General features: G+C 36.1%; 2 protein-coding genes across 7 annotated transcripts; both read left to right on the top strand.

The window, feature by feature from the left end:
- The first annotated feature begins 2575 nt into the window (after positions 1–2575).
- On the top strand, positions 2576–8280 carry LOC131016401 (uncharacterized). 3 transcript variants are annotated; one of them, XR_009098978.1, is made up of 9 exons: positions 2576–3058; positions 3289–3654; positions 3736–5251; positions 5710–5790; positions 5944–6018; positions 6101–6835; positions 6946–7539; positions 7635–7697; positions 7911–8280. XR_009098978.1 is itself a non-coding variant. In XM_057945099.1 (8 exons), exons 3-6 carry the CDS (start codon positions 5230–5232, stop codon positions 6766–6768), a joined length of 846 nt encoding a protein of 281 aa, XP_057801082.1. In that variant the 5' UTR covers positions 2594–3058; positions 3289–3654; positions 3736–5229; the 3' UTR covers positions 6769–6835; positions 6946–7697; positions 7911–8270. The 3 variants fall into 3 exon arrangements, 2 of the variants coding, with proteins under 2 accessions (XP_057801082.1, XP_057801083.1); XM_057945099.1 differs by having other exon boundaries at positions 2594–3058; positions 6946–7697; positions 7911–8270; XM_057945100.1 differs by lacking the exon at positions 2576–3058 and having other exon boundaries at positions 3085–3289; positions 3382–3654; positions 6946–7697; positions 7911–8270.
- Positions 8281–13853: 5573 nt separating this feature from the next.
- Positions 13854–19857, top strand: LOC131016399 (uncharacterized). 4 transcript variants are annotated; one of them, XR_009098976.1, is made up of 8 exons: positions 13854–14602; positions 15151–15228; positions 16620–16721; positions 17076–17164; positions 17883–18349; positions 18751–18828; positions 18974–19066; positions 19218–19857. XR_009098976.1 is itself a non-coding variant. In XM_057945098.1 (3 exons), exons 1-3 carry the CDS (start codon positions 18679–18681, stop codon positions 19338–19340), a joined length of 366 nt encoding a protein of 121 aa, XP_057801081.1. In that variant the 5' UTR covers positions 17538–18678; the 3' UTR covers positions 19341–19857. The 4 variants fall into 4 exon arrangements, 1 of the variants encoding a protein (XP_057801081.1); XR_009098975.1 differs by having other exon boundaries at positions 13863–14602; positions 17883–18828; positions 19218–19856; XR_009098977.1 differs by lacking the exons at positions 17883–18349; positions 18751–18828; positions 18974–19066 and adding an exon at positions 17348–17459 and having other exon boundaries at positions 13861–14602.
- The last annotated feature ends 1694 nt before the right edge of the window (positions 19858–21551 follow it).

The raw sequence follows: 21551 nt of genomic DNA, 5'->3' as shown, positions 1-21551 counted from the left end.
TTATGAATCAACCGTAGATCATGATGATCTAAGGGCTGAAAATCATTTATATTTTATACACTTAAGAGTGTTTTTATTATAGCCCTCCCCTATATATATATATATACTTCAAAACACGTATAGTAATATTTGCTAATTTTTTTCAAACTCGTTTAAGTCTATATATATCTAAAAAGTCAAATATAAGTTGTTACAATAATTGATTATTTGTCATATTGAAAATCAATAAATTACAAAGTAAATATTAATAATACCTCGTATAAATAATAAAAGTGGATTTGACCCACCATCGTATCTGATTAAAAAATAATTTTATTGTTTGACCTCTTCCCAAACTCGTATAGTGATACTTACTTACTATCTTAAGTCGTTTAAATTTATAAATATTTTACAAATTTTTACAGTAATTGATTATTCATGCTCAATAAAAATTTGACATTACAAAGTAAATATTTATAAATTGTTTAAATAACAAAAAAAAAAATGGATAAAATACGCTCTTTGTCTCAATTGCGTGAGCAATTGATAAAGCTATGTAATTTAGTGTTGAGAAAATTGAAAATAAAATTATGGTATACAAAATTTAATATAAATGATTAAGACTCTTTGTCCATTTAATTATACTAACTTTTTTCGAAATTCATTAAATTTTTATTTATTGAGGAGAATTATTGGGTGAATTTACTGATCATAATAAATATATGACTATAATTGGTGAAGTTTGTTAAAATTTCGATGTGGGATTTAAGATAAATAAATTGATTAAAAAGTCAAAGCCATGAGAAATTAGAAAAATAAGCACAAAAAATAGAGAAAAAGTCACATAGAATTGAAATCGTGTTATATATAAAAAGATGTACATAATTAACCGAATATCCCAAAGGTGTAAAATATTAATATAATGATTTTTAGATATTTAATGGTCTTTTGATATGAAAATTGATTAAAAATTTAGAAAAAAATAAGAATAAATGAGAATTGAGAAAAATTAGAATAGAGTGATTATACGACGCCACGTAGGATAGGATTTATTTTGCTATTATATATATAATGAAAAAATTAAATAAATTCATTAATGAAAATAAATTCATGAAAGAAAAAATTCATTAAATAACTTCATAAATTTATGTTTTCACTCATGATTGATTTTTGCATTGTAATACACGGACCTTTGTAACCATTAGTATTCTATTCGAGTGCTAAGAAAATTTCTCATGAAAAAGGTGTTAATGAAACGCATAATTTGTTCTTAATATCGGGAATTTACTAACTTCTAATTTTTCTTTTAATTGGGTACAAAACGCGATTAATGTCTAAATTTCCGAAATCGAGTTGAGATTTGTGAATTTCAACTTCACCATAATTCCTATTAAATTATTTCTAATTGATTTGGTAAGTTTCAAATTTTTATTCCATAGTTCATCGCGTAGAGATTTTACGCCCGGGAACACTAAAACGTCTCGTTTTTTAGTTTTAGAACTCCGTTTTCAAATTCGATTTTTGCGTTGCAATCCTTGAGACAAGCTTAACATTTATCGTTAGACATAAAATTAGTATTTGGGCATCATGGTAGAAACAGTCCATTAAAAACACAAAATCGAGCCGAAACGAAGCCTTTTTAAATCCCCCACTTGCCACCTCACACTCCACTCACACCTACCTTATATATAGGTTGACTTCAGCCCTTTAGAAGCCATTTCTCTGCACTTACATGCATATTTAGAGAGAGAGAGAGAGCTAAGAAGAGAAGACGTAGAGAACAAGAGAGAAGGGAATTCTCCAAGTCCAAGCCAGGTGTTGATCATTCCACTTCAAATCTCCTACACATTTGGATTGTAAGGTTAGAAATCTTCCCTAGACATTTTCTATGGTTTGAATTCTGATTTTGGTTGAGTTCTTAGGGATGAGTCTAACCCTACACCATCTAGGAATTTAGGAAAATGTAGGAGAGAGGAATATGACCATGAGTTGTGTGGAAATAACCTTAGGATGATCTTGCATGTGAGGTTTGATATGATATATATGTGTCTTTTCTACTGGAAATGTGATTATTGTGTGAGTATTGGATGATTTATGAAGTAGGAAGTCGAAGTTGATATCACTTTGCAAAGAAATATATTTGACAGTTTTTATAAGAAAATTTGTAACTTCGAAAATGACTGAGTTGAATAGGATATATAAGTCTAAAATTCGTGAAAAATTAGTATGTTGTTTCTGGAAAAGTCTGGAAGTCCCGGATAAATTTCATAATTTTTGGAGGTGATTTGATATTTTAAATAAATTTCGTGTTGTAACTGCGCAGACTGGATTTCGGGAATGGTAGTCTGTAATGAAACAGCTATAACTAGAAACGTACTAGGAATTTGGATGCATGGCTATTTGGAGAAGAAACTATACACATTATACTTTTTACTTTGATAGGGCTCCACACACAATTCATTAAGGAGCATCAGTTATGAATTTTTGTACTTGATGCTGAAATCTGTTAACTAAATCCTGACTCTGTTTTAAGTCTAACTTTGATTGGTTAATTGAATGGCCAAATGAATGATTTTGTAACTTAAATTTTAGGGTAAAGGTCACTTTTTGTCCCATCGTTTTAGCGAATTCTCAAAAATGTCCCAACCTAACGATAATACCAAAACGATACCCAACCTATCACAAAAATATCATCCGTGTCCTATTAAAATTTTCCGACAATCGGAAAATGACGTGGATAGCCGGAGTTACGACGTGGCATGCCTATGTGGACCGAAAAGAAAAAATGAAAGAACTAAAATATACATAATTTAAAATGCCATCATTTAAAATTAGTAAAAGAAAAAAGAAAAAAAATTAAAACACAATTTATGCCTTTCTTCTCATTATCTACCCCTCGCTCTCTCTGTGTGTTGTCCGCCGATCGCCGTCACCACCGCCTCCACCTCCTCCGGTCTCCTGTGGCCACGGCCTCGCCGCCTCGAACCTCTCCGTCCAAGCAGTGCAACCTGCAAGCGGCAAACAGGTAGCACAACAGCATTGCGTAGGCTCGCACACCCCGTCTCCTCCGCCCTCAACGGTCAGTGCCACGCCACCAGCCCTCGCTACCTTTCTCATTTTCTCTCTCGTCTTCGTCCTCTCGAATCTTCCAACCTAGATTTGAGGACTGAATCGAGAGCTTCAGCTTCTCGAGCTTCGATTTACTCAGAACCTACATAGCTCAAAGGCGATTCGTCGGCAAGGAGAAAGACAGCGGCGATAATGGAATTTGTTTGATTTGATTCTAGCAACATGCGTCCAATTTTGCAGGGTAATTGAAACGAGACCTATCAAAAATCGGGAGAGATTCAACTTCAAAAATCGGGATCTCGTCGTCTAATACTCAAATTTTACTGATTGAAGGCCAGCACCGTAGGAAGGCGGCGATGAGGTGGGGTCGTCGACACTGTAAAATTGAGAATCGAGATCTCCCTTCCCAGTTGCCTCAACGGCGGAGCCTACATCCGCGACAACCCAAACCTTCAATTCATCACAAAGGGCCCCAACCATTTCTTCGAGGTAATATAATAACCCTCGGCCGCCCTGATTTCGGAGCTTCCATGCCATTCTCGAGGATGACAGTGCACCCAAAAGTCGATGGAGTCACTGGAGAAGCCTTCGCCTATGAATACGACGGTAGCTCTCCATTCTTGACCTATTTTCAGATGGATTCAAATGGAAGAAAGCATAAATATGTGCCTATATATTCAAATGCAGATTGTGGTGAACTCGTGGTCAATTTTGAGTGGGAAATCGCCGGTGGGGGTTGATTGGGAGAAGGTGGCACAGGTAGGATGAAGACAGTTGGCGACGAATGCGGTGGATATGCCATGTTGAGCAGAGATGACACAGAAATATAAAATGGTTTTTTAAGCTAGAAATATAATTCCACATAGGCATGCCACGTCGTAACTCCGGCTATCCACGTCATTTTTCGATTGTCGGAAAATTTTAATAGGACACGGATGATATTTTTGTGATAGGTTGGGTATCGTTTTGGTATTATCGTTAGGTTGGGACATTTTTGAGAATTCACTAAAATGATGGGACAGAAAGTGACCTTTACCCTAAATTTTAACAGCATTGACTACTATATGATATGTGTTAACTGATAAAATATCAGATTAAAACTAAATGGTTTGGTGGGAAAATTATATTTTTCTTTCCCATCGCCTGAAACTGCACAGATTATGCGCAACACTTTTTAAACTAGAATATCTCACTATTGATAAAAGACTAAAAGGTGAATCTAGTTGGGGAGTATTTATAACTCCTTGAGGTATCTTAAAAGATTAGTTATGCATCCATATGTACTTGTTGTGAGCCTGAATGATTTTTCAAAGATGCACCCTGTGCAGTAGCTTTAAGTCAAAGTTTTAACTAGGTTTCTCAACTTGTACATGAATCGCTTACATGTTCATATGCGTAATTGTTAAAGTGTTATTTGCTATCGACTAGGACAATAAGCATGCTATGTTTAACGTATTAGTCGGCGAAAGCATGCTATGTTTAACGTACCATAAGTGGTTATGTGATAGTATGTGTTTATGTTTATAAATTCTAAATGTGGATTTCATGTTACACCTTTAAACTAGTTGTGTTCGTTTGGGTTGAGAGTTGGTGTGATGATGAGTTGATCAACAAGGCTAGTATTTCCTCAACCCGTTGTGTGCAAATGCTTTAGGTAGGTTTAGGGTTGTTTTAGATCTTTGTTTTAGGTTTTAGGACTACCGAGGATATTCCTTTTTCGTGACTGCACCTGCCACTAGTTAGTAAATTCGTAATAACTTCTTCTTCATTCATCGGAATCGAGCACCGCTTTTTCTGGATGAAACTAGACTCGATTGTCTTTCTAATAGTACCAATTACATTCTTTAGTTCAAACTAGAGAAGAACAGACCCTCGTATAGGGTTTGATTCAACTAGAAAACACTCTTAGTCTAAAAAAAAAGAAACAATCCTGAGCATTGATTTCGTATAATCCGATGGTTCTGAAATTTTCGGAGCTATAATTTTTTTAAATAGAGAAAACCCAGAAAATTATAATTACTCGATGTAGGTATAAATTAGTCAAATTCATCAAATTCTGAATTCAGAATCCTAATCAAATCCCGAATTTCGCTCTCTTACCTTGTAGATGTTGATCCTCGGATATTTCAACGAATTTGTTCGTCCAGTTTGTTCAGAGGATATTGATTGAAGAAATACACGATGGATCGGCAAAAAGATAAAGGTAAAATTCTTCGACGAAAACATTCTGTAGAAATTTGTCCTGGTTTGATGTAATTGTTAACTATCGCTGATTTCATTCGTTAGACCGGAAAAAAAAAATATAATTTGGTTTGTTTTATGTAATTACACTGATCTACTAAACACCTTATTCATCTTATTTTTTTGTTAGACTAATAGGGTTCTATAGTTGAATCAAACCCAGGTGGGTATTTGTTCTGAACAATATTTGATGTTATTAGTGTACATAGGTTGATTGTATGCATTTGATTTTCAGCAATTCTTTTGATGAGTATGTATATTAACTAAATTTCAATTCTTTCAAACCGTTCATAGTAACTTGTCTGTACGAATGTTCAATCTTTGTATAGGTTCAGTTTTTTATAGAATGCTCCATTAATTGTGTAAATAGTGAAAATTTGTGAGATAATTACATCCATCTCGGTTTATATTTTAATACAGATGCTGTTACAAACAATTTCCTTTTGCCGGACAGGAAGCGGACAAAGATTACATGTCCGGACATTTCTTTCAGCGATAAAGGTATTATGCAAATCTGTCTATGCCTTTGACTAATTAAGATTATATTTGAAAAGTATTATAGAATACATAAATTTTGCACTAAAGTTTTTTAATCTCATTATATCTTGTTAGACATTTCCAATAATTTGTTTAAACTATAAAATTAATACACAGGAAAGTCGAAAGTTCCTATGTTTTCTGTTGTGCATGGTTCATCATCTGCAGGTGTGATGAGGAGCACTAAAAATGGTAAATTTCTGTCAATCGGTTTAACATATGCTATATATCGAACACCTTCTGAACTCTTTAGATGTTGTACACTCTTTATCAGACAACTTCGATGCAGTTCCAAGGAAATATTCAAATAATGTTGTGGACTTAACAACTCCACATGTCATTCAAATATCTGGAGATCGATTTACACAAGAGGTGACGAAGGTTTATTCCCGCAGACGACAAAAGGGTCCAACTTTAAATACGAGGACAACTCCAGCATCATTCCACGATGCATTACTAAAGTTGAACAATGCACAAATATCTGCTGGTAGAGAAATTGGTTTTGGTAGAATTCTAGAATTGAAAGTAAAAGATTTACCATTGAGGCTGGCATATTGGGTGCATAACAAGTTCAATGCTGATACCTGTGAGCTCGAAGTTGATGCAAGAAGACGTTTTGCAGTCACACCTGTTGATGTGTACAGGGTTTTTGGATTCCCAAGTGGTGATAAGTCTATCGAGATATTTGAGAGACAGTCAAATAGTGATCTATTCGAGCAGTGGGTTTCAATTTTTGGAGTGGATAGCAGAGACAAGATTAAGATAGGAGTGGTGATAAAAGAAATGCTTGATTGTAAGTGTGGTGGATCTTGGTTTAAACGCCATTTTATGATTGCTATGAGTTTTTCACTGTTCGAGAGTTACGCCAATGGTACAGTACATCCTTTCATTTTAGGATGTCTTGCAGACTTACGTGACTTGACTAGATGGAATTGGGCATAGTACATAATAAGAAGCCTGAAACATCATTCAGAATAAAGTATATGCCGGTCCTGCTCTGTTTCTAATTGTAAGTTTACGGTTTCTAATCAGTTTAATATTAGTATAGTTTATTTCTTCTCTTGCAACGACGCATATAATATTATATAACTATTTTATTTTCAATGCAATATTATGCAGTTATTATATGTCGATCGGTTCCGTATTCCTGGGCCAACGGCGAAGAGAGATTTCCCTATCTTTATTAATTGGTCAAGCGATGATCTAAGGAAGAGGCAACACATGGAATTGGACGAACCATACATTGGAGCAGGCACCGTTCTTGGTCCAATACAGCTGCCTAGTCTACGGGCAGAAGAATTAGTTGAATATGATATGTCGGATGAGGAGATAAATTTCACAGCCAAGGTGATTACAGAAGCTAATGAGATTGCTGAGCGAATGCAGAATCTGATTTTTATTGTTGATTCTGCACCGATTTCTACAAAGAGATCACCGTTTTTTCGGAATGTCGTCAATGACGCTTGCAAAATAACAGGGATGACTATTGACATTCCAAAGAGCAATCTTCCATCTGACATAATAGAGATTGAAGATGATCTTGTTGAGTATCCGGAGAATTTCCTAAATTGGGTTGACGCAACATCTGCTGAACTGTGCTCCGAAAATAGGAGAGACATATCTCGAGATCTTGATATTCCAAGATTTGACATAACGTTGGCGGATGATGATCCTGTTAATATTAATGAGACGGATCGAGGGAAAAAGCAGGCGGTAACTCTCAATTATTAATATGTATATTTATCTACAGAATGCTTTCCTTACAGATCGTTATTTTAACAAGATTTATTGTACAACAAATCATACAGGGGATTGAGTCTCCTATCATGGGTCTAGTTAGTCTGCAAAAAAATCCAACCAACCCTAGGAAGGTATGTTACGCGCGTTCTGTATAATTTATGTTTCCATGTGGCTCCATTTATATTTTCAATACTAAAAATGGCTATTTACGTTTTATAATTACAGGACAAAACAAAGGTGTTTGTTTGTGTATATCTATATCATGGTGTAATTACATTATATGAGGAAAATGTACAAAATAATAAATACAACTAGAAGCTTATCTTAATTTTTGTCTCAAGCAGGATATCTGTCAGGCTGGTGAACGTGTTCCACTGATGAGGTGTCTCTTTAAATAGTTTTAATGCAGAACGAAATAGACGTGGTGCACGTCCCATCATTTCCGCAAATTTGTCAAGAACCCAAGCATATGAATCCATGTCCTCACGGAATATTAACGCGGCACCAAATGAAATACACTTTCCATGGTTATCTCTTCCCGTGAATGGAGTGAAAATCTGTTTGTACCTGTTGGGGGCATATTATGACAGATATAACTAAGAATTATAATGAACGAAAAACAAGCAGTACGTAATAATCAAGTCACGCATGTGTTAATCTGCTGAACAACTAGTATACATGTTATGAACTTTGGGTTGATATAGTACTTTTATTGATCACATTTTTTCGTGATTTATATACCTGTTGGTACTATATGTGGCATCGAACGACACGGCTTCTCCGAAAGTTTGATAATTTTTGATAGCTGTCTCATCAGTCCAGTCAGACGAAGCAATTTAGAATCCTCATCAACGTCGTGAAAGAACCTGAAACCATTGCCTAACTCCTGTTTATTCTTGAATGCCTCCAATAACATATGGGCATCCTGATCTTTGGAATACACCTTAAAATCTCTAACATAGTTTTTGAAATCTTCTGTAGTGCATCCAACATCTTCATAGCTGCCTACGATCTCCCTGAATATACGGAAAGTACGCATCGGTCCAATATTGGCTTTGATACCAGAAATTATAAAGAGTTGCTGAATATCGCCAACTTTCCTAACACCGGACATTAGATGTCTCGCATGAGCAGGAACCATCGAATGAGTATGACCTTCGTAGAATGTACGGAGCTTGTACAGCCCGCCGGAAGCAACTTGAAAGATGACTCTAGCCTTGCAATCAGCCCTGCACGATGTGGTCATCCGTTTCTTAGCCTTCGGCTTCAATAGATCAAAAGTTGGTTCATCAGCCCTGTCCTACACGCCCTCTCTGTTGCATAACACGTATCGGATACGAATAGAACCATCCTCTACATATATAATGGTACTCATCCGAGATTTGAACCCACACGGCAGCATAGTTTTTGTAAAACTTGACACCATCATCTAGCGTATCAAAAAGTTGTCCCTCGTAGGGTTTCACAGACCCTTCGCACGTAGGGAAGCATAATTGACGCTCGGATATGGTCGATCCGACGTCCTCTGAGATTAAAACATTCACATAACGCCATTTATTAACTTCAATAAAAAAATTAATGATGTTCATGAAAAAGTTGAAACATGTTCAATAAAACACTGATAACAAATAAACAAAACCATGGTGATTTACTTTTGAGAAACATACCAAAGACGTCAACAGACCACTGAACGTGAGCTATCAGCAATTAAAAGCTTAGTATAGATGATTTGAAAATGTATGAACAACACATAAAATTCAAAAATTAATAATCAATCATCTGCCTAATTTGACAGATGACGCCGATTTAAAATGCAAAAGTTACAGTAGTATTTCATGAAAACATAGTAGAACTTTGCAATTACGTTTGACAAGGAAAGAATATTGACCTGGTAATCCCATCGTCGTTCGGATATGACTCTTGTTCAGCGAAAATTGGTTCAACGAAAATAGCAATGAAGAGGTTTGCATACATTAGGTTTTTCTTGTAGTCATAAAAAACGGCCGCATATAATCAAAAAAAATATCTCCATATAAATATTCCAACTCAAATCGTTATTTTGTTACGCTAAATTGGTGGAGTTACCAAATATGTTAACAACTTAAAAGACTTTAATATCCTTAACCAATAAATTAACGTGTAATATTGCTTCTAATATGATCCGTTAGATTACACTAATCTAAAGGTTAATAATCTTTCTCATTTCTCACAACATATAAGTTTCTCAAAAGAACTTAGTCATATATATATATATATATATATATATATATATATATATATATATATAGGTAGGACTATAGTGAAAACACTTCTTAAAATATAAATATAAACGTTTTTTAATGTACGAATTTTATCCAACAGGGTTACGAATTCATCCAACATGGTTACGAATTATGAAAAATAAATTTTTGCTACCTTTGGGATTCGAACCCAGGACCACGAATTCATCCAACAAGGTTACGAATCAACCGTAGATCTTGATGATCTAAGGGCTGAAAATTATTTATATTTTATATTTTAAGAAGTGTTTTTATTTTAGCGCTCCCCTATATATATATATATATATATATATATATCATATACAAACATCTTTAATATCCAGTTTCACCATGTTTGCACTAGTTATATATAGGGGAGGGCTAGAATAAAAACACTCTTAAGTGTATAAAATATAAATGATTTTCAGCCCTTAGATCATCAAGATCTACGGTTGATTCGTAACCCTGTTAGATGAATTCGTGGTCCAGGGTTCGAATCCCAAAGGTAGCAAAAAATTATTTTTCATAATTCGTAACTATGTTTGATGAATTCGTAACTTTGTTGGATAAAATTCGTACATTAAAAAACGTTTATATTTATATTTTAAAAGTGTTTTTACCGTAGCCCTCCCCTTATATATATATATATATATATATATATGTGTATATATATATATTGAGAGAGAGAGAGAGAGAGAGAGAGAGAGAAAGAATGTATCAAGATAGAATAGACAAATGTAATGAATACCGTAGCCATTTGTACTGCACGAATAGCGTATTCATTTGATATGGTGAAATTTTCGCCCCCTCCACAATTTGAATTCATGTTTAAACAACTATTCATGCATTACGCGCGGCTTATTCGAAATATAAACATTCTCGCTAGATCCTTTCTCTATATGTATTTTTATAACATGATTAACTTTTATGTATATATGTAAGTGGAATAACTCAATACGAAGTGATAGCAAGATGAAAGATGAAAGATGATAGAAGATTCAGTTCTTTCTTTGAGGTAAATACAACCAGAAGTCATAGAAAACAATAAAAGCTTTATCATATATATGAACATTAGCCAGATGAAAGAAAAAGGATAAGAAAAAACTAGTAGGTTCACTCTGTGTCTAAGCTTTTTTACTTCTAATATGCACCATCAACAAAAATCAGCATTTGATGGAAGCCTATTAATTATTATTATAGGTTTATAGCATTTAGCTGAATAATAATAGGATCCCCCAAATGATAAATTATTGCTTACAACTTTACATGGAACTAAACAAGAAAACAAATTTCTTGCAAACAAAACAATTGCAATTATATTCGGGGAGGGGACAACATCCAATAGTTTGCACTTAATTTGAAATTTCGCGTAATAAATTAATAAGTCTTGTTATGCAGCTACAAACCTATAACTTCAAATGCCAACCGTCCACACGCTACTATAAAGTCTAGGAAATCCACATGGAACCAATAATTTCATTACCCTCTTCATCAACATTCGGCATCCTTAAAAACAAGACAAGAGACATCCATGAATGACGAAAGGCAGGGTGATTTAGGACTATTTAGCCTTAGCATACTCCTATAAGCTCAAAGAAACACAATTGACCTACTGGTACTAGACAATGGAATTGTGTAGGAACACATTTGTGTACGGGACAAGGAATCTTGTTACTAGCTCAGAATTTTTAGATGTAAGTATCAGATTGGATCAACTAATACACAGAAAGGCTTATATTAGATGGAGATTTCTAAAGTGGAGAAACAGATATCAGATGGCAAAGCTGATGATGAAATAAAGAGATAATAACAGGAAAATAGGGGGACGAACCTAAATCAGTTGGAAGCGGGAGGCGAAGAGAGCATCTCGATGATCTTCTGGTCACATTTCTCCATAGCCACATCCTAGAGGTCGTTCCCAATGTGCTTGGGCTGCCGAATCATCGACGGAATGTTAGATTTAGCAGCATAATTCGTGTCATATAAATTTGAAAATAGATAAAAGTGGAAAGGCAGGTACGGACGTGGCTGTGAGCAGCTTTGTGGATGTAATATTGAGCGTTGCCCATAACGCAGAGCATCCCTGCTATGATTCCCAGAGGCAGCATCGCTTCCAACCACACCAGCCCCATTCAATCCAATTGAGAAGATGATGATAGACGACGACGAATTCACTCAGATCGCTCAATACCAATTCACAGATAATGCAGTTGGATTTTTGATTTTGATTTTCCTTTCACTCTGCTAGGGCTAGCGTTTAAAGGTGGTTATTTAATGTTAAACTCATCTCAACAAAGTAATAATTTTTTTATTATTATAATTTCAATCTGTAATACATATGTTATGTATGTTCAAAAATGAAATACTAGAAAATAGTACTCCCTCCGTCCCACTCCAATAGTCCCATTTTTCTTTTCGGGACGTCCCACTCCATTAGTTCTATTTCTATTTTTGATAATGATTTTACACTACAAATAATGTGGTCCCACAAACCTTTACTCACTTTTACACTAAAAAAGCAAGTTTCTTAATCTTCGTGCGCAAATAAAATGGGACTATTGGACCGGGACGGAGGGAGTAGTGGTTTGAATATTAAATAAGGAAAACGTAAGATGACAAGTGTATCTGATTCTGATAGGTATATCCGAATCGCCGTAAAGAAGCCCAACCAACCATGTATCCATATCTAGACACTCACTAATGTATAAAGGGCGCAAACAACATATTAGGGTGTTATACGAATCTATCCTACCCTTATCATGCATAGCAAATGAGCCCCTTGAGGATAAGGATTTTCCAAATATGGATAGTTTTCTTACGCATGAATAAGGTTGAGACTGGGTTTAGGCTGGGAGATGTATTCATATGCATGATCATGAATAGGGCAATAAATCCAGACCTTCCATTAACTCGCCTAGCTCGAGAGGAGTTTGGGAAGACTATAAGGGTCTCAAGGTGGGAATCGTGATTTGTAATCTTGAACCAGCTCAGGTTTGGGGCTACTAAAATTTATTACATGCTTTAGACCTGCCCCATATATTGAAAACATTGTTCACATCTTTCAGATTAGCTAGTGTTTTATCCGTGAGAGAAGGAGGAGATGGAAGAAGACCAATAACTTTTAAGGGGGTGTTTACTTTGTTTGATTGATAAGATGCATGATTGAGTATTTTTATCCTCAAGAGTATGATTTCTCCAAGCTCACATTTTCAATGGGATAAGAATCAAGCAAAACTAGCTTAAATGATATAATTAATCAAGCGCCTTAGGATATCCCAAAGTTTCAATCAACAAGGGATTAGCCTTATTATGTTTATCTATCAAGTCTAATCTTTCAAAGTAAACGCTCTCTAATTGATTAAAAAATGGGATTAAAGGAGGGTGGCAAAACCAGATCTGGAGAAAAGGTTTGCAAGTCTAGACCCAACAGTTTTGATGGGGGGAGATGACAGGTTGTGGTTAACTATGAAACAGGGTAGGGCAGGTCTCAGGTTTCATCAAACCCACCCTGTTACCCACACTACACACAACTGTAATAGAGGAAAATTAGAATGAAATCAATCAACCATTTGCAGAATTATTAGCTTCATTAGTGGAACGATATCAGTGCTTTATCATAACCATAATAAGTTCTACTGGAAGACAATAATGGTAGAAGGCAAATAAGTGTGAGAGGCAATCAATTATCGCATTTTTAGCCTTGTACTGGACAAACCAACTCGGACCTGACAACCCTGGATTCTTAGGCTTTCTTTCTCTTTGATTTTCTTCAATAAATCATTTGTTCATCATCTTTCCATTTTATCAGTACACTAAACACTTTACTCAAGTGTGAAGTTTTATGAAATGTATGCTTTGTTGCCTCCAAAACACATCTTTAATATCAGGTTTCACCACGTCCGCATTAGTTATATATATATATATATATATATATATATATATATAGAGAGAGAGAGAGAGAGAATGGATCTAGATAAAATAGATAAATGTGGTGACACTACTACAAAATTTCACATACATAACACTTCATACATAACGGTTTTTTTTAAAAACCGTTATGTATGAGCGCATTTTCTAGAAAAGACAACGGTTTTGAAGAAATCCGTTATCTATGTAGTGTTATCCATAACAATAGATAACAGTATGATGTAATCCGTTATCTTTTAGCGTTATCTATTAGTTACATACATAACGGTTTGATAAACCGTTACGTCAACCGTTATCTATTAACACTTTTTTACAACAGTTTTTTTACCGTTAAGAAATGCATTATATAACTGTTATGTATTAACATTATTTTTTTTCATAAATATATATTTTTATTAGGTAAAATTCGAAACCTAACTCAAAATCTGATTTTCAAGCTTCTGCTCCAATACTCCTAACACACCCGCCGCCTCCCCCCGGTGACGCCGCGCCGGACGACGCTGCACGAGCAACCGGACGCCGGTGCCAGTGAGTCAGTGACCGCCCCTGCCCCCACCCACCCTGCATCGCGTCGCCTCTGACGCCGCTCTTCTCGCAGCAGCAGATCGAGAGGCGGAGCACCCTTCTCCCCTCCACCGAGCACGAGCAGACCACCCCTCTCCTCCGCCGACGCCGCTCTTCTCGCAGCGGCAGCAGCAGATCGGGCTTTTTGCTTCTCCGTCTGCCACCTACCGCACCCGTCTCTCTCTCTCCGTCCGTTAGGCCTAGCAGCTGTCGCCGATCGAGCTCTCAATCGCAGACCCTAGGAGCCGCCGCTGTCGCCGCCGCCTTCTACAATAGCCACCACCAAGGTAGAATCCCTAATTATTCATCCCTTACGCAAATTTCATTCCAAATCCCTAATTTTTGAACTTTGTTGGTAACAATATGATTTAGATTAGGGCTTTTGCTCGAATTTTTTAAATTATCTGAAGCTATTTTGCTCAAATTTTTTAATTTTGTCAAGCTATTTTGCTCAAGTTTTTGAATTATCTCTTTGTTATTCGATTATCCTCAATTGTAAGAATGAAACACATTCTCATACATAATCACTTTCATTTCTTCATACTGTTACTGAGACCAGTCTGATTACAATGTTTCTTCGGAGATCAAATCTAGTTTGGATGAGGTTGAAATCAAAACTTGAGAAAGAAAGGTGAGATGAAGATTATTTGGACAGTCACGTTGTCAGCATAGTTTACACAGCATAGCTACCTATTTAGCATTACCTGAAACATTATTTGATTTGAGAAGATGTTGGACCTCAAATATTATTTAAATGCAGCCTACCATGTTGGTTTAGTTATTCGAGCTTGCTTGTACCTGTATTACTCGATGATCTTGCTGCTGGTTCCTGCAGGGTCATTGGGCCTGAAATGCCATCCGCTGACCTACTTGCTGCAGCAGCCAAGCTAACAGAAGCTGAAGCAGAACTAAGGTCTAGGTCATAGCTTTTTAGTTGAATGTAAAAGATTTCTATAATTCCTTTTCATATATTCTTTTTCATAATTTATATACTCCCTCCGTCCCATTAAAGTTGGCAACATTTCCTTTTTGGGTTGTCCCATTAAAGTTGGCTACTTTCCTTTTTGGGTAAAAATTACACCAAATTAAACTCTATAATTAAGTCAACTAATCTACACCTAATTAAACCTATCTTCTAATTAAATCTAAATCATCTTTATTTAAAAACACACACACAAAACACACACTAACACACGCACACAGCCACCCCAGCGCCCCACCCCCTTCTCTCTTCTTCTCCGGCGGGTGCCACCCCCATGGTCGCCGCCGCCTCCTCTCGCCCCTCCGGCCGCCGTCGTCGTGGTCTTCGCCGCGACCAGCGCCGACCCTTTCCCTCTCCCTGGCCTCTTCTCTCTCCCTCTCGCCCCACCTCTGACCTCCATGTCCCTCGTCTCAACTATCTCCCTCTCGCCACCCCCATGGCCGCCGGCGCCTAGATCTGAGGTGGTGTGGTTGACCGGCGGCGAGGCAGCCGTCGACCGGCCTCCATCTCCCAGACACTTCCTCTCTAAAGGCTTCGCCGCCCACCTCGTCGGCGGCGCGGGCTTGCTCTGGTTTGGGGCTAGGGCTTTTCCGCCGATTTGGGGCTAGGGTTGTGCCTCCGCCGCCGATTTCGAGGCCTAGGGCTTTTGATGGGCGCTGCGGCTGAAAATCGAAGCCTGGGTCTGTGCCTCCCTCGATTTCGAAGCCTGGGCGCCGCGGCTGAAAACCGAGGGAGGTGAGGGTGGCTGATGGCGGTGTGTGTGTGTTCTGAAATTCTGCCGCTGTGTGTGTGTTCTGGTTTGGCGGTAGCCCTAGATCTGAGGGTGGCACGATTTAGGGGTGGAGGCAAGGCTGAGGATGAACGAGAGTTTGATGGCTTAGTTGCGTGGATTTGGCCACGGTGGTGGCGGATCTGCCATCGCCGCCGCCCCGCCGTTATTCCCTTTCCCCAGCGGATCTGCCAACGAGAGTTTTTTGGTGGAAATTGGATTGAGGAAATTGAGTAAAATTGAATTGATTTTCTGATTTTTTAGGAAAATTGAAAATTGATTTTTGGGACGACCGCCGGCGTCGGCGTCGGCGTCGCCGGCGGCGGCGCCGTTGCCGGCAGCTAGAAGATGCAGTGAGAAGTAGATAGTGGACTACATTTAATTAACTCAATAATTTTGATGGGCTCCACTTAATTAAAACATAACACTCAATTTCTTAATATCCGTGCCGAAAAGAATGTTGCCATGTTTATTGGGACGGAGGGAGTATTAAAAAGCTGAATCATCAGTCCACCATTGTAATTTTGTATTAATATATGGGAATGATCAACAGAGAGGCTAGTTGGATGGAGACAGCGATCTATTTATAGGACCTCCACCTCCTGCTGTTGTTAAAGAAGCTGAGTCTGCAAATGAAGCTGAGCGTTTTGAGGAGGTTACTTTCTATTGTCCTTCCAGCTGACTTTATATACTCCCTCCGTCCACGAAATGAGTACCCATTTGTGGACGGCACGGGTTTTAAGAAATGTATGGAGTGTAGTGTGAATAGTTTAAGGGTCCCACTTTTTTAGTGTATTAATTAAAGAGATGTGTAGGGTACACTTGCCAAAAAGGGAAATGGGTACTCATTTCGTGGACGGACGAAAAAGGAAATATGAGTACTCATTTCATGGACGGAGGGAGTAGTTATTAAGTTTTTGATACAATAACACAAACTCTTTGTTCATGTAAATTGATAGCTTGTATTGCAACATTATTGCATAGCCTGACAGCTTTGCTATATGCTTAGATTACAAGAATAATTGGTGTCGAGGCAGATAGTCCATATGATATTGTTGGGGCCAACAAAGATATGGCAGCTGAAAGTATAAAGAAAAGGTATGCATGCATTTATGTTTTGGGCATGGCTCAAACTCTTATGCTGGGTACTAAAGGTGGAACTGTAGTGCTTAGTAATTGCTTTCTCTTCACTTGGCCATTCTTGCATCTTTTCCTGCTCTATTGACTTGTATACATTATTTTTTTCTGGATGAAGTTGTTTGCTGATATTTTATTGTTTAGGTATTGGAAGTTGTCTCTAATGGTTCATCCTGACAAATCTTCTCATCCTCAAGCTCACCAAGCTTTTGTTAAGTTGAATAAAGCATTTAAAGATTTACAGGATCCTGAGAAGGTGAGGTTTGTTAAACGTTTATGGCTTTGTAATAACATTTTGATTTTTATTTTATTTTATTTTATTTATCTCTGCTTCTATCTGTGTTGTGCTTGTGAATAGTTTGGTACATGCGTTGAACCGCTGGAAATTTAATTGATTCGGAAATAAAATGCTTCTTATTCGTTTTCACTTTCAATTTGATTTTGCAAATGCATCGTCATTGGGTTACCATCTTTGCTATTGCTTGAACATCACGAACTAGAAGATACCAACAATATTTATTTGCAGATTATTTTTTTCTTTGGCATCAATATTTCCTTTTAGGCTTGCTAAGAAACAATCATGACTTTTTGAGCTTGGGATTTCTACTATCTTTTACAATAGGCATGATGGCTTATCAATTTACGCATACTTATTTTGATATGTATGTCCATGATGCAGACTTTCAGCCCCTTGGTCCCTAGATGGGTGGGGAAAACCAAAATTGCGAAGTTAATAAGCAAGATGATAGTAAAACATCTTGATCTGACATTGACAAAAGAGGATTTGCAGGATGTTGTTGACCTAATGGAACCATATGGTCAAATAAACAATGGAATAGAACTGCTAAGTCCACCTCTTGATGTAAGTTACTGTATTGACTACAATTATTGCTAATAAGAGTAGTCTACACTGATTGGTAAATGCAAGCATATCCTGAGAGTATTCCGGTGTAATGCATCATCTATGTTATCTTTCCACTGTGCAATATAGCTGGAAGCATTTAAATAAGCTCATGTTTTGTATAATGATTCCAATAACTGCTTGCTCAGGGAAGAAAAGACAGAGATATGAACTAGTAGAGAGAAAAGACAGGGAAGAAAATTTCTTGAGTGACTTTGACTAGCAAATAACACATGAGAACAAAGGTCTGCGAATTTTTTTCATATATCTGCAAGTATCCCTTTCTGCCATAAAGATAGCATATTGACTCTTTGACATGTGGTTCTTCTTACTCTGTTTTATTTGCTTTTTGGATCCATATCTGGCATAAAACAAAGTAGAGCACAATAGTAATCAGCGTTTTGAATGTCTTTGCAGTTCTTGGTGGAGAATAAATTTTGTTATATGGTAACTTAAAGTGTCTGATTAACTTTGGATATTTGCATTATAAACTAGAAGTTATTGGTTGATGCCCAAAAATCAAAAGTAGGAACGTTGGGTTAACGAACAGGGCAAATATTATTTCGATGCATGTATGAATACTAGATTATGTTTTAAAATTACATGCTTGTCACACATCTCAACTTCTTTGATGGCTGCTTTTCAGGGAAAGAGAGGTATTGAAAAGCAGCCTTTTCAACTTCCTGATTTCATTGCTGCCACAGGAATCGAGAAAATCAGACAAGTGAGACTGATTTCCTTTCTTTTCTTATGCATATCATTCTTATCAATATCTACTCTAATTGTGGAACTCTGATGGAAGATTAAAAGGTTAACGATGATTTTGTATTCTTATCTAATCTCTGCTGCTTCTTTGTTATATATGACAGGCTTACATTGAAAAGGAGGATAGTAAGAAGTTGAAACAAAAGCAACGTGAGAGAATGCAGCCTAAAATGGGAAAGATGGACATTGATTATCAGGTATTTAAGTATATTAAGTTTTTAACCCGACATACCTGCTTCTAATTGCTGATATTGGAGGGTGAATGGATTGTTTAACTTGCCAGATTTTTTTTTTTTTGGCTTTGTATCTCATTTTGTGACAATCAGTTGCCTGTTTTAACTTTTGTAGGTTCTTCATGATGCCTTCTTCAAACATCAGACTAAGCCGAAATTGATCTTATTGAAACCCCTGATGTTATTGATCTTCGAAAGCAGCAGAGGAAGGAACCTGATAGGCCTCTCTACCAAGTAATTATTTTTCTTTTTTCCTTACATTGTTACACCTTATTTTGAAGGTTTCTAGATGAAAAATCTTTCCATTTCAGGTAGCTTCTTTGCTTGATTATGTATTTCTTTCTACATTTTATGCCTGCTGGATTATAGATTCATTTCAGGTTCAAGAGATTCTGCCTGAAGTGTAAAGGTTACAAGTCTATTGGTGCTAGAAACATTGTATGATAGATTTTTGTTTTAGCTATAAGGTTGTTGGTATTTTCAATTTTGAATCGGAATATGCAATGATGATGTATACTTGATATTTGGTTCATTTGTATAATAATGTATGAATTTCTTGGATGATATATAATATTGTTATCGTTGATTTTATCATTTTGTCGTTTTATAAAAATTGCAAAATTTAAAAATATACTACAATTATATAAAGTGCAAAAAACTGTTATAAAAGGTGCAAAAAATCGTTATGTATTCTAATTAAAGATAACGGTTAAAATCGTTATAAAAACTGCAAAAATCGTTATAAAAAGTGCAAAAAATCGTTATAAAAAGTGCAAAAAACCGTTATGTATTCTATCAAAGATAACGGTTAAAACAGTTATAAAAAGTGCAAAAAACTGTTAACTATGATAAAAAAAAAATTAATACATAACGGAAAAATCTTAATACATAACGGTGAAAAACCGTTATGTATTCTATCAAAGATAACGGTTAAAACCGTTATAAAAAGTGCAAAAAACTGTTAACTATGACACATCGTACCGTTATCTATGCTACTATACATAACGGTTTTGAAACCGTTGTCTATGACGTATAGAATAGATAACACCACTATACACAACGGTTTTTTTGCTCATAGATAACGGATAAAATCCGTTATCTATGAGCGTTTGAGAATACATGAATAAATCAATGAAATTCATGAACCCGAGACAAACAAATTCATGAATAACGCATCTCGTTCATATGATGTTTGTGAATTTATTCATCGATCTCATAGATTTGTTCATGTGTAATTCTCACTGAATCCCAATACTATATATATATATATATATATATATATATATATATATATTGAGAGAGAGAGAGAGAGAGAGAGAGAGAGAATGTATCCAGATAGAATAGATAAATGTAATGAAACAGGAATACATGAATAAATCAATGAAATTCATGAACTCAAGACAAACAAATTCATGAACAATGCATTCAACTAATATAGTCGTTCATATCGCATTTGTGGATTTATTCATCGATCTCATATATTTGTTCAAGTGTAATTCTCACTGGATCCCAAGCCTATATATATAGATATATACCTATATCGGGTTAGGTTATAGTGAGAATGACTATTTTCGTGATAAATGAGAATAATGAAAAAGTAAATATATATATCTATGAATAAGCTACTTGTAATGCACGAATAACGTATTCATTTGATATGGTGAAATTTTCGCCCCCTCCACGATTTGAATTCAGGTTTGAACAACTAATCATGCATTATGCGCGGCTTATTCGAAATATAGACATTCTCACTAGATCCTTTCTCTATATGTATTTTTATAACGTGATTAACTTTCATGTATATATGTATTTGGAATAACTCGATACGAAGTAATAGCAAGATGAAAGATGAAAGATGATAGAAGATTCAATTCTTTCTTTGAGGTAAATACAACCAGAAGTCATAGAAAACAATAAAAGCTTTATCATATATATGAACATTAGCGAGATGAAAGAAAAAGGATAAGTAAAAACTAGTAGGTTCACTCTGTGTCTAAGCTTTTTTACTTCTAATATGCACCATCAACAAACATCAGCATTTGATGGAAGCCCATTAATTATTAGTATGGGTTTATAGCATTTAGCTGAATAATAATAGGATCCCAAATGAGAAATTATTGCTTACAACTTTACATGGAACTAAACAAGAAAACAAATTTCTCGCAAACAAAACAATTGCAATTATATTCGGGGAAGGGACAACATCCAATAGTTTGCACTTGATTTGAAATTACGCGTAATAAAGTAGGAGTAAAATTTTGAAGTAGCCAAAATGAAGCATAAAACACAATTTATGGCCATACATTGAAAAAACACAAAATTTGGCCATTTTTATTGATTTGGACGTTTTTACCCTTAATGAGGCGGACCGGGTAGGATCAGGCACGCGGGTCGCGTGTCGGGTCGGGTTAGGCACTTATGGCACTATTAGTGCCATAAGTGCCAAGAT

The sequence above is a fragment of the Salvia miltiorrhiza genome, chromosome 3, assembly GCF_028751815.1.
Source record: "Salvia miltiorrhiza cultivar Shanhuang (shh) chromosome 3, IMPLAD_Smil_shh, whole genome shotgun sequence".
NCBI classification, from domain to species: Eukaryota; Viridiplantae; Streptophyta; class Magnoliopsida; order Lamiales; family Lamiaceae; genus Salvia; species Salvia miltiorrhiza.
Note: the sequence above shows the minus strand (reverse complement) of the source record. Positions and strands in the feature narration are given on the sequence as shown.